This window comes from Pezoporus flaviventris, unplaced genomic scaffold (assembly GCF_033815535.1).
Source record: "Pezoporus flaviventris isolate CSIRO_AGI_PZ_B2104156 unplaced genomic scaffold, CSIRO_AGI_Pfla_v1 ptg000001l, whole genome shotgun sequence".
NCBI lineage: Eukaryota > Metazoa > Chordata > Aves > Psittaciformes > Psittacidae > Pezoporus > Pezoporus flaviventris.
This window is the reverse complement of record NW_026892549.1, coordinates 38,656,549-38,669,512: the sequence shown is the minus strand read 5'-3', so window position 1 is coordinate 38,669,512 and position 12,964 is coordinate 38,656,549. Positions and strand designations below refer to the sequence as shown.

At 39.0% G+C, this 12,964-nt stretch overlaps 1 protein-coding gene across 2 annotated transcripts in view; it reads left to right on the top strand.

The window, feature by feature from the left end:
- LRP2 (LDL receptor related protein 2) overlaps nucleotides 1-12,964 on the top strand; it is a 123,740-nt gene that overhangs the window by 77,302 nt on the left and 33,474 nt on the right. For both annotated transcript variants that reach the window (XM_061452900.1, XM_061452890.1), the window contains exons 42-51: nucleotides 272-561; nucleotides 1,444-1,647; nucleotides 2,051-2,293; nucleotides 3,235-3,360; nucleotides 5,000-5,119; nucleotides 5,940-6,071; nucleotides 6,712-6,913; nucleotides 7,365-7,660; nucleotides 8,163-8,679; nucleotides 12,487-12,639. In XM_061452900.1, the coding sequence (XP_061308884.1) occupies nucleotides 272-561; nucleotides 1,444-1,647; nucleotides 2,051-2,293; nucleotides 3,235-3,360; nucleotides 5,000-5,119; nucleotides 5,940-6,071; nucleotides 6,712-6,913; nucleotides 7,365-7,660; nucleotides 8,163-8,679; nucleotides 12,487-12,639 (2,283 nt within the window). The remainder of the gene's footprint in view (nucleotides 1-271; nucleotides 562-1,443; nucleotides 1,648-2,050; nucleotides 2,294-3,234; nucleotides 3,361-4,999; nucleotides 5,120-5,939; nucleotides 6,072-6,711; nucleotides 6,914-7,364; nucleotides 7,661-8,162; nucleotides 8,680-12,486; nucleotides 12,640-12,964) is intronic.

Here is a 12,964-nt window from a genome sequence, read left to right as displayed (position 1 = left end):
GCATTCATTTTAGTTCTCAGTAGTGCAGCTGTTTAAATATTTCAATCTTCAGACAGATACTTGCAGTACATTATTGTGTCAGTATTACAGAGCTGCTACTATGCATTACTGTTAGAAAATTTGAGTTTTTTACCTCAAAACAACACCCTACATATTGGTGCACATTACTGAAATGGTGGATACTGGTTGCTGGACTAGTTAGGACATGGCTTTATCCATGAACCAAAAGAATTCTTGCTTTTAAGATGTAATCATTTCTTTGTTATTTTAGGCAGAAGATTGAGCGATGCACTCTCACTGGTACAAATCGTGAGGTAATTGTTAGCACTGCTCTACATCCATTTGCAATGACATTGTTTGATCAGCACATATATTGGACAGACTGGAGCACACAAAGCATTTACCGAGCTAATAAGTATGATGGTTCAGATCAGATTGTGATGATCATGAATCTTCCACAAAGACCAATGGATATTCATGTCTGGGCAAAAAGTAAGCAGCAACAGTGTACCAACCCTTGCAACCAGTTTAATGGTGGCTGCAGTCACATCTGTGCACCAGGTAAGCTTTTATGCTTGATGACTGTAAGGTATTAGTGTTGCCTTTATAAGAGTTCATAATATAATATATTTAATATTTATTTTATTTATAAATGCAATCAAAATGGTTGCAATTCAAGGTCATGGTATTTTGCTAACACACCTGAGGCTTGTGTCTGAATACTCACAAATAAAAATTATAGGTTTCTCTAAATATAAACCAAAATATTGTTTTCTGGGGTTTTAATGTGTTTTTTTTTTGTTTTTTTTTTTTTTTTTTTCCTCTGGGATGAGACATGAAATGAGCTCTGCAGTATATGCTTACCTTATGAATACATACTGATGTGCTGTATACTGAACAGATGTTTCCTACTACATATTTAAAAAGTCTTTATGGTCACTATATCACATGATAATCTGAAATCTTTACCTAATGATTAATTTCCAAAATAAATGTTTCTACTGTCTTGTTTTAAATGTTGGACAATTGGTAAGAAGTTGGCACAAACTGACTTCTGTCTACACTGTGGGACAGGTGTCCTTTTGAGTCATGGGCTCCAGAAACATAGCTGCCTGGTTTTAAACCATGACACTTGATATTTTCTTATTGTACAAATAGTTTTTGGGTGGCTCCAAGATACTCCAAGTTCTCATCTCAGTTTCTTTAAAGAACTCTGGAATACCTCCTATGGGTTTTAATGGGTTTGCTTATGCTTAACTGAGACAAAAATCTGGCTAAGTCACCAGACTTCTAAGCAGATCTTATAGGAATTGTGAGAATTTCAGTGTTACAGCTGTGAACAGTTTTATAGAACTCTATCTGAAGCAGCAATATTAAATTTGTGGGGTTTTTCTTTTTCTAATTTTTAATTTATTTTATTTTTACTGTCAAACATAAATTTAGGTCCAGCTGGTGCAGAATGTCAATGCCCCTCTGAAGGTCACTGGTATTTAGCCAACAACAACAAGCACTGTATTGTGGATAATGGTACCAGGTGTGATACTGGTTTCTTCACATGCCTTAGTGGGCAATGTATCTCTGAGCGATGGAAATGTGACAATGACAATGACTGTGGTGATGGCAGTGATGAATTGGAAAGTGTGTGTGGTAAGCGTTTAAAATATCTTCATGCGAAAGCGACTCATACTCTTTCTTACCTGTACTGTATTCTCACTTTTATGTCTTTATGATCATGGATCTTAATGGCTGCCATTAGAAACAGTCTCTTGCTTGCTCAAAGACTTGAGGCCTGAATGGCTATTCATTTGCTGTAGAATCCAAAAGCACTGTGGTATTGAATTTTTGTCATGTATAGGTAATTTCTACTTTGTTTAATTCAAATATGTGTTTTACTTTCCATGCAGTCCGTTTTGCAGCTGTGTTTGCCCTGGCAGGTAAAAATATTGTGATTTTACTTGTTTCTTTGTCACAGAGCTTAGATTACATTTTATCCATGTATAGTCTTATCTATTTACTTATTTATCTGTTTATCCATTTATTTTCTCTGCAGCTTTCCATACTTGTCAGCCAACAGCTTTTACCTGTGGTAATGGGCGATGCGTGCCCTATCATTACCGCTGTGATCACTACAATGACTGTGGGGATAACAGTGATGAGGCAGGATGCTTGTTCCGAACTTGTGACTCCCACACAGAATTTACTTGCAATAATGGAAGGTGTATTTCTCTTCAGTATGTCTGCAATGGAGTGAACAACTGTCATGATAATGGAACATCAGATGAGAGGAATTGCCGTAAGTTTGCTTACCTAATGCCTATTTGAGTCTGAGTCTTTAGACTGAAGAAGAGGTAAATGTGTTTGTGTGTGAAGAATCATGACAAAATCAAAGAGGATAAAGGATTTCTTTATTTCCATTATAGATTCTGCTTTATGTTATTTGAAGGAAATAGAATTATTAATAGATATTCTGGAGTATCCTAAGATATTTCATAATAACAGTTGTTTTAAATAGTCTGCCTTGATGTTACAAGTGTTCATGCAGTACTTACTATTAGGTCTTATGAGTAATCACATGGATTTCAAAAATGTTATTTTGGATTCATTGGATGCAGGGTTCATGTTTTTGCAGGACTAGCCTGGAGTTTGACAGTGGACTTTTACTTTGTTAATTCTACTATATTTAATCATCGGGAGTGTATATTGTGACATAGTTTATATTTATTCTGTTTAGAATTATATGCTTTGTAGCTCTCAAAGTTATCAGTAACGTTTGTTTTCCTTAAGATGTAAACTATGATTAGGTCAATATTGACTGCTTGTTACAATTAATCAAACTCATCACGTCTTTGCACTAAGATGACATTTTGCAGTGGAAAACTTAGCTGGATAGCTGGAGATAAGAAATCAATGAAAACATATTTAGTGGATTTTTTTCCTGATGATTCATACAGGACCAGCTGGTTGCAAATGCAGGCATCACAGTGTGAATACATGTCAATTTACATTGCCTCACACACAAGTAGTGGCATGTGTTTCTTTGATCATGTTTTTGTCGGGATTTCTGTCAATAAAAGCAATTGTCTAATTGTTTCCATATGGCACAAGTAGTATGACTGCAGTTTAGCAAGTGAGTGAGGTGGCACTCTTTAACAATATTATTTATCTTTTAATGAGATAGAGCGTAACGGTATTAAGAAAAACTCTAAAGAACTTTTTGTTTGTCCCTCCTTAAAGCGGAGCGCACTTGCCAATCTGGTTATACAAAATGTCAAAGCACAAATATTTGCATTCCTCGAACCTATTTGTGTGATGGTGATAATGACTGTGGAGATATGAGTGATGAAAGCCCTACTCACTGTGGTAAGTTAATAGGGCTTCTGTTATTTTTCTTGTACTTCAGTAATTTATTCCACTGCTCTACGACATAACCCCAACTGTTCTTAAAACATCTACTCTTGTAATACTGACGAGTTATGAGGTGTATGCGTTTTATTATTAGCTCTCAATTATCTAAGTCATGCTTTTATCTAATAAAGAAGATCATATTTTTTTCAGCATTTTTATGCAGCATTTGAGGGATCATTCCTTTTGCTAATTTTGCACTGTCTCCTTTATAGTTTTACAAGGTGTTTCAGTATTACAGTGATTTGGCTTTTTTTAAACTTTCACATTACAATATTTTTCCTTCTAATCATAATGAATAGCCTACAGTCTCAAATGTAATTTCTTTTAGCTCTTCCGTGTACTTATGTCTGTCTTAGCTTATGATTTTTTGTTCATTGTAGCTTCCAGTTATTGTATGGAAGTGTCTAGTTTTCAAACAGCCTTAATTACAAACAGCTTATCTTTGCTACTACAGACATTTGTATTAGGTAATAGGTAGTACTTTCCCTGTATAAGATGTTTTGGGTCAGTTTATAAAACATAATGGATATTTTCATATACTGATTCATTTTTAGTATTGTCTAAGTGGGTTACTTTTTGCTTTCACGAGTTTTCCTAATGGTATCTGCCTTGAATTAATCAGGCTACGGGTTTTCTAAAAGATGAGCTCAATTTTTCCAGCTAGAACATGGCTACTTTTATCTGTGAACCCCCATGTGTCAAAAATATGTGGCTATATATACTGACATAGTGACTCTTGTGCTGCTCATGAAAGGTGTGGTTTATCCCTTCTGCTTTTTATGTCCCAGCACTGCTGAATTATTTAAATTGAGAAGTGGTGAAGGGCAAGAAAGAAGGAGAGAATGGGAGATCAAAGAAGCCCCAAGACATTAATGAGCAATTAATTGTCTTTGATTTCTATCACTGAAGGCACAGAGAAAAGAAGTTAAAAGGCCAGATTAGGTCCTTTTTGGTATCTTGAAACTATCAGAGGGTACAGGAAAGTATCTGTAACTACTGAAGAACTTATCAAACACACTGTACATGCCAGGGGGCTCAGCCAAAGGGCAAAAGGAATATTTGCAATGTGCTTAGCTGGAACTATTCAGGGTTACAGTTTGCTCTTATCTGCCATTAAGAAAAGATTCCTACCTGCAAGTGAAGAAAAATTGGTGGGGAAACAAGGAAAGCAATATTTGCCATAAGATATTACTTCCTTACTACAGATTTTGATTCCTTGTAAAGCATGGAGTCTGCTACAGCCTGGTTTGGGAACTGGAGAAATGGGTATATTTGACTGTGCTTATTTTCTTGTGCACAAATCTCAAGTACAAATGTAGAACATATTTACAGTTGCTGCATGCAATCCTGTTTCCAGAGCAAATTTTGTCTACTTATTAGCTGATAGGTACGCCCAAGGAGAGAATTAAGCCTGTTTTTTGCATAATGAACTCATTGCAGATAGGCTGTGAAAAGACATCCTTCCTAGCATAATTTTTTCTCTTTCTTTTTTGGGGTCTTTAATATTTTTGCATAACATGGACTCAAAAGCAACTTAAAACAAGGTGGAAAGGTAACAGAAAGAAAGAAGTCATACATAGGTTTTTTCTTCCAGTCTCACTGACTTGCACAAATAGTGAGTTTCGTTGTACATCGGGACGTTGCATTCCTGCTCATTGGTATTGTGATCAAGGAATAGACTGTACTGATGGCTCTGATGAACCTGCTTCTTGTGGTAAGTTTACACTCAGAAGATACAACACAATGGGCTATGGAAAATCAGTAGTTCCTCTTTTATTTTTTTTTTTTTTCAGCTTGAAATAAGTATATTCTGAGGTTTACTCACTGACTCTAAATAATATGAGTCACTGAGTAATTCAAGTCTTAAATACTTATACCTGTGTATGGAATATGAAGGCTTTTAATTGCAACAATTGATTGCTTTTAATGTAATTACTGTTAATGTATAATCTCCTGGGTCTTTGTAAGACTGATAGTGGTGAATCAAGTAACAAAAAGTAACAAGTATTTTGGTATTGTATTGGATGTAAAAGCAGATGTTATGCTATACAGAAAGTGTGTGTGCAGTATTGCATCTTTGGGAAAAATGGGATGCAGAGGAACGTTGCTGACTATAAGGTGTCATAGTATTGCAGTAAGCAAATCCTGTGTTTACAATAGAAACTAATGATAATAAGCAGTGTGGCAGGGATGAAGGTGAAAAGAAGTAGGTCATCTCTAGGGAAGAAGAGAAGGGGCTAACAAGTCACTGAGAATTGGTATTACAAAATTCTCATTATTCTCACTATAAAAGTTGGCTTAACATAAAGCAGAACAGATTCTTCTATGTTTTAAACAGGACTAATAGCTTACTTTGCTGGAGTTGCACCTTTAGCATAAGAAAATGTCTTGCAGCTTATACCTTAACTGTCTTACATTTAGATTTCTATTTTACATGTCACTATCATAAGATTCTCCCTAAAATATGTTTCTTGTTAGATTTTCATGGCAGTGCAGGTAGTTTAACAAGCAGAGTGATTGTTTTAATTTTTAAGTACCCCAAGTCCGGACTTGTTCAAGCGACCAGTTCAGATGTGATGATGGCAGATGTATCCCAGCAACATGGATCTGTGATGGTGATAATGACTGCGGGGATATGAGTGATGAGGATCAAAGACATAATTGTGGTGGGTGTTTAATGCAAATACATACTGCTCTTTGTGCTGCAAGTATTTATTAGAAAACAACCAAGCGCAGACTCCCACCCTCTGCCAATCTTTCTATTCATAAAAGTGTACATTAAGATAAGGTGCACTCTTCCTGTACTTTAATTTCATTATAGTGAGTTAAAATTGAGTGTTTTACTGTGGAAGGGTAATTGTTCTAATTTTGCAATTACTGTTCTTTGAATTTTTGAGTTCAAATGGAGATATAATTTACCTGGGTTGTTTGTGTGATCTGGGAAGCAATAACAGCTTCCTTTGAGATACTCCCTGATTGTCATGCACTATGTCTTGTGTGTGCATATTAATAACCACATGGTTCTGACATAATTTCTTTAGAAACTAGTGAGTAAAATAAGCATGCCTGTTTAGAGGGTGAATGAAGGGATGAAGGTTCACCAAACCTGGTCCTGCTCCTTGATTCTTTTAACAATAGATGGGTACACTTGCCCTTCTTATTCTCTCTGAATGTGCAGCAGAGCATAGCTTTATTGCAGATTAAGGGTGGATAACTAGGCTGTGTGTGTGTGTGTGTGTAGTGGGAGAGGGTGTTACAGAATACAGAGTATAACTTGGTGTCTCAGTGAACATGCTTTTCTTTCAGCAAACCGCAACTGCACGGCAGCAGAGTTCACATGTGCCAACAATCGACCCCCGCTCAGGAGGTGCATTCCTCGGGCATGGGTCTGTGATGGTGATGCTGACTGCAGTGATGCATTTGATGAGCACCAAAACTGTACAAGAAGATCTTGCACAGAAAATGAGTTTACTTGTAGTAATGGCTTGTGCATCCGAAACACATACAGGTTTGTTACTACCTGAGCCACTGCAGGAATACTCAAAATTTGCTTAAAGTGAGGGAGATAATTCAAAAGCTTTTTCATACTCTTTACTTGTTACCTAGATCTACATGCTGTAATGATACTGTTTATCTGCTCTGCATTCACACATTAGTTTTAACTTTAAAATGCTCAGAAATTTTCTATGTTAATATTCCAAATACTCACCATTAGCATTGCATCACTTTTCTTGTGCCTAGTAATGTCTCTTGGGGTGATTCTGTTCAGCTTGTAATGCATATAGGGAATACAAGCAGATCTCAGAGAACCAGATTCTATATAATATGAACCTAATTTCTGAAAGTCTCTTCCATTGGAGCCAATATTATCTGGCTGCCTTTGGAAATCGGAAGAGTGTATCTATCCATCTGCCCTAAAGGTAGTGATTATCTTCTTATACTTGCTCATCCTTCTTCAGGTGTGACAGGCGGAATGACTGTGGTGACAGCAGTGATGAAAGGGGATGCATCTATGAACCCTGTCAACAACACCAGTTTACTTGTCAGAATGGGCGCTGCATTTCCAAGGCCTACATCTGTGATGGGGACAATGACTGTGGTGATGAATCTGATGAGCTGGAACATCTCTGTAATACACCAGAAGCAACTTGCTCTCCTCATCATTTTAAATGTGACAATGGAAACTGCATTGAAGTGGTTAAAGTCTGCAACCGCTTGGATGATTGCTTAGATAATAGTGATGAAAAAGGATGTGGTATGTGTAGATTGATTTGTATTGTCTTACTTAATTTTGAAATGCTTAGGCAGCCTTAAAAGAAAGAATTCTTAAGCCATTCACTTAATTGTAGCCATAGTCTATCTTCTGTCAGAGGGATTAGAAGAAATTTTTATATCTAAATTTTTGTTTTAATTAAATAATATTTCTTATATTGTTTCAACAAACCATGAAAATTAGCTAATTACATAAACTCAATTTAGTTGAGACATTATGTATTGTCCTTTCATTTACAAAATGCACCATGCATAAGTATGTATTTTCAGTTCACTGTGTTTGGTGACAGACCTCTAAGGTGCTAGAATAATTTTGTATTAGATTACATTCTTTTCCTTGTTCCTTTATTACAGCAGCCCAGATTCATATTCAGCATTTCCAGGGCCTAGCAGGGAGAGAGAGGGACAGAAGAGTACATTGGAAAGTGACTGCATTATTTTCTTTGCTATCTGGTTTCTTGAATAGAGCTCTTCTTCTTCCCCAGGTATAAATGAATGCAGTGACCCTTCAATCAGTGGATGTGATCATAACTGTACAGACACACAGACCAATTTCTACTGTTCTTGTCATCCCGGCTATAAACTTATGTCTGATAAACGGACTTGTGATGATATTGATGAGTGCAATGAAACTCCATCAGTATGTAGCCAGATTTGTGAGAACACAGCTGGCTCCTACATCTGTAAGTGTGCCCCAGGCTATATCCGGGAGCCTGATGGAAAAAGTTGCCGGCAAAATAGTAATATCTCCCCATACCTTATTTTTAGCAATCGTTACTATCTGAGAAATCTCACAGCAGATGGCCAGTCTTACTCTCTCATTTTGCAAGGACTGAGAAATGTGGTGGCACTGGACTTTGACAGGGTGGAAAAGAGGTTGTACTGGATTGATGTGGGGAGGAAGGTCATTGAACGAATGTTCCTAAATGGAACAAATAAGGAGGCAGTGATAAGTGATGATGTGCCCAACGGGGAAGGTATCGCTGTTGACTGGGTTGGCAGGTAAGAAAATACACTTTCTGTCTTTCTGGGCCACTAAGAAAATGATGTGTGAGAAAATTTATCTTAGGGTTTTCTCCTACTTCATGTGAAATTCCTGATGAGAGCTGAAATAATTCTGTGTTGTGGATGCAGTCTTATATAAGTGGACTGGAATTGTTTACCACCATCTGTTACATGACATTCTAACAGCTGTCATATTAAGTATACTGAGATTATATCAGAGTTGCTCTCTCATCAGTAAGGAAGCAGTGCCTATGACCCTTGGGAAAAACTTGTTAGGAAATCATTAATGAACAGACTAGGCAAGCTACCAGGTGGGCTGTTATGTGTGGCTATGGGGTAGGGATTCTGAGGTTAGTCTCTATTCCTTCGCTAGCATTTTCTGGGGTTGGGATGCAGGCCTCGCTCTGTAGGTAAACAATATGTTACAACAGGTAACTAGATTCCAATGAAGTAAGTAATAACAAACATTAGTGAAATTTTGCTCCAGTGCCAATGTGAAGAACATGTTTCTTTTGCTCTTGAAAAATGCATTTTTAACACTCAAACAACATGATCCAAATCACTAGAGCTGTGAGGGCAGTATAAGGGTGATGTAATTGGAAATCACTTTTCATTATGGTAATTTTTTAATTGCATGTTGTGTATCAAAAAGTAATCTGATTTACTTACATAGAAACTGTCTTTATGTGGTGCTCTTTCTGACAGTGCTCTTTGCTGTGTTTCATCAGGTTTTGCTTTCTGAGTGTAGTACTATCAGTATGAAAGGTTTAAATATCATAGAATCATAGAATAGTTAGGGTTGGAAAGGACCTTAAGATCATCTAGTTCCAACCCCCCTGCCATGGGCAGGGACACTTCACACTAAACCATGCCACCCAAGACTCTTTCCAACCTGGCCTTGAACACCATCAGGAATGGAGCATTCACAGCTTCCTTGGCAACCAATTCCAGTGCCTCACCACCCTTACAGTAAAGAACTTCCTCCTTATATCCAATCTAAACTTCCCCTGTTTAAGTTTGAACCTGTTTTCCCCTTGTCCAATCACTACAGTCCCTAATGAGTAGTCCTGTCTCCAGCATCTCTATAGCCTCCTTTCAGATACTGGAAGGCTGCTATGAGGTCTCCACGCAGCCTTCTCTTCTCCAGGCTGAACAGCCCCAACTTTCTCAGCTTATCTTCATATGGGAGGTGCTCCAGTCCCTTGATCATCCTCATGGCCCTCCTCTGGACTTGTTCCAACAGTTCCATGTCCTTTTTATGTTGAAGACACCAGAACTGCACCAAATACTCTAAGTGAGGTCCCACGAGAGCAGAGTAGAGGGGCAGGATCACCTCCTTCGACCTGCTGGTCACACACCTTTTGATGCAGCCCAGGATACGGTTGGCTTTCTGGGCTGCGAGCGCACACTGAAGCCGGCTCATGTTCATTTTCTCATTGACCAACACCCCCAGGGCTGCTCTGAATCTCTTCTCTGCCCAACCTGTACCTATGCCTGGAATTGCTTGTCGTGGTTAAACTTCATAAGCTTGCACTTGTCATGGTTAAACTTCATAAGGTTGGCATCAGCCCACCTTCACAAGCGTGTCAAGGTCCCTCTGGATGGCATTCCTTCCCTCCAGCGTATCAACTGAACCACACAGCTTGGTGTCATCGGCAAACTTGCTGAGGGCGCACTCAATCCCACTGTCCATGTCAGTGACGAAGATGTTGAACAAGACCGGTCCCAACACCGATCCCTGAGGGACACCACTCGTTACTGGTCTCCAGCTGGACATTGAGCCATTGACCACAACTCTTTGTGTGCGGCCATCCAGCCAGTTCTTTATTCACCGAGTGGTCCATCCATCAAATTGATGTCTCTCCAGTTTAGAGACAAGGATGTGGTGTGGGACAGTGTCAAACACTTTCCACATGTCCAGGTAGATGATGTCAACTGCACTAACCCTGTCCATCAGTTCCGTAGCTCCATCACAGAAGATCACCAAATTGGTCAGGCAGGATTTCCCCTTACTGAAGCCATGCTGGCTGTCACCAAGCACCTTGTTGTTTTTCATGTGCCTTAGCATGCCTTCCAGGAGAATCTGCTCCAAGATTTTGCCAGGCACAGAGGTGAGACTGACTGGTCTGTAGTTTCCTGGGTCAGCCATTTTCCTCTTCTTGGAAAATGGGAATTATATTTCCCTTTTTCCAGTCACTGGGAACTTCACCTGACTGCCATGATTTTTCAGATATGATGGAGAGTGGCTTAGCAACTTCATTCACCAGCTCCTTCAGGACCCGCGGATGGTTTTCATCAGGTCCCATGGACTTGTGTACGTTCAGTACCAGATCCTCTCCTGCAGTGAGCCTAAGGTCTTCATTCTCACAGTCCCTGCGTCTGCCTTCCAAGTCTTGGGTGGTGTGGTCAGAGCATTTGCCAGTGAAGACCGATCATGGATCAGACTTTTCAAAATAATGAGAATAATTCAAAATGCCATATTTAGAACTTAAATGAGAGTGGTTATATGAATATGTCATAGAATCATAAACGGTTTAGGTTGGAAAGGATCTCAGAGCTTTTCCAGTTCCAGCCCCCTGCCATGGGCAGGGACACCTTCCACTGGACCAGGTTGCTCAAGGCCCCATCCAACCAGGCCTTGAATACTTCCAGGGATGGGGTCATCCATGACTTGTCTGGCAACCTGTTCCAGTGTCTCACCACCCTCATAGTGAAGAAATTTTTCCTAATCTCCCCTCTGTCCATTTAAAGTCATTCTGCCTTGTCCTATCACTACATGCCCTTGCAGAAAGTTCCCCTCCAGATTTCTTGTAGGACCCCCTTTAGGGACTGGAAGGCTGTTATACGTTCTCCCCTGAGCCTTCTCTTCTCCAGGCTGACCAAGCCCAAATCTCTCAGCCTGTCTTCATAGAAGATGTGCTCCAGCCAGCCCTCTGGACTCAGTCAATGTCACTATATTATTTTTTATTTTTAAACCCCTTTGTCGCTAAACCTAATGATACTTAATGTTGCCCGCAGTCCCAAATGCTTTATAATTCATGGACAGGTGAGGAAGGAAAAGCCTGTTTTTAGCTCAGGTGGTGCTATTGCTCCATTATTAATACAGTTGCTGAATTATTTCAGCTACCATTAGTTAAGTCATCAGTCAGTTTTTGTTTAGATGTTTCATGAGGGCTAGAGTATAATACAATAGTTGATGAGTTTTTCCACTAATTTTCAGCACAGGGAGAGGACTGGAGGTTGTCATGAAGTTTAGGTTGGGAAGAATGTCTTCTCTTCCACCCTGGTGGGAATGGTACTACTTAGGGTGGTGTAGACAGATTCTGTCTGTCAGACTGTATCTGGAATGGCCCTGTGGATGCTGACCAGCTGTTCAAACAGTTTCAAAATAGCTGCTGTATTTTTAATTAAATGCTTTGTTTTGTTTCAGGCTTTTTAAAATCATTGCTTCAGCTGCATGATTTCATTGACTGCAGCTGTGTACACTTCTATGCAAAGTAATAGAAAAGTTAGAAAATTTTAGGTGAAGTTTAAATTCAGCACTTGAACTGTTTTTTTTAAAGGAGAACCTGCCAGGTGTTCTACCTGTTTGGTGAGAGCAGAGGTGGCAGCATGGAACAGATGATGATCCTTTCCAATACCTCACAGCCCTGGTCAGAAACTGTTGCATTACGTGTCTGTTTTGCTGGCCATTGTTGGTAGGAGGAAAAGGAAAGAGAAGAGGAGTTTAGGGATTTTTAGATGCTGTGAAGCAAAATGAAACAAGCAAATAAGGGTAAATAAATGAACTCTAAATCATTTCAGAAAATTGTACTGGGTGGATGCCTACAAAGATTGTCTCTATGTCTCTGAACTTGATGGAAGATTTCGGAAAAAGCTAGTGGACCGGTGTGTGGATGCCAACAACACTTTCTGCTTTCAGTACCCCAGAGCAATTGTTGTTCATCCAAAATACGGGTATGACATTTCACGAGTGCTTTTGCTTCCTTTTGCAGATAGTCTTGCACTGTCTTTGAAAATCTGAAATAAATTTTGCCTGCCTGCACTTAAATTTGCATGGCATTCGATCTTAGTTGCAGTTTAGGAATCAGATAGTGTTGAAAGAGGAATTTGGTTCCATGTAGACAAGGAAGTTTTGATTGCAAGGCTAAAAAATTGTTGGAAGTGTGTGTGGTTTGATAGATGGTGGGGCTGCCAGTTCCATTCTTTGAAGATGACTGTGATCATTCAGTTGACTGCTGTAGCAGAGTAGCAAATCATAGAATCATAGAATAGTTAGGGT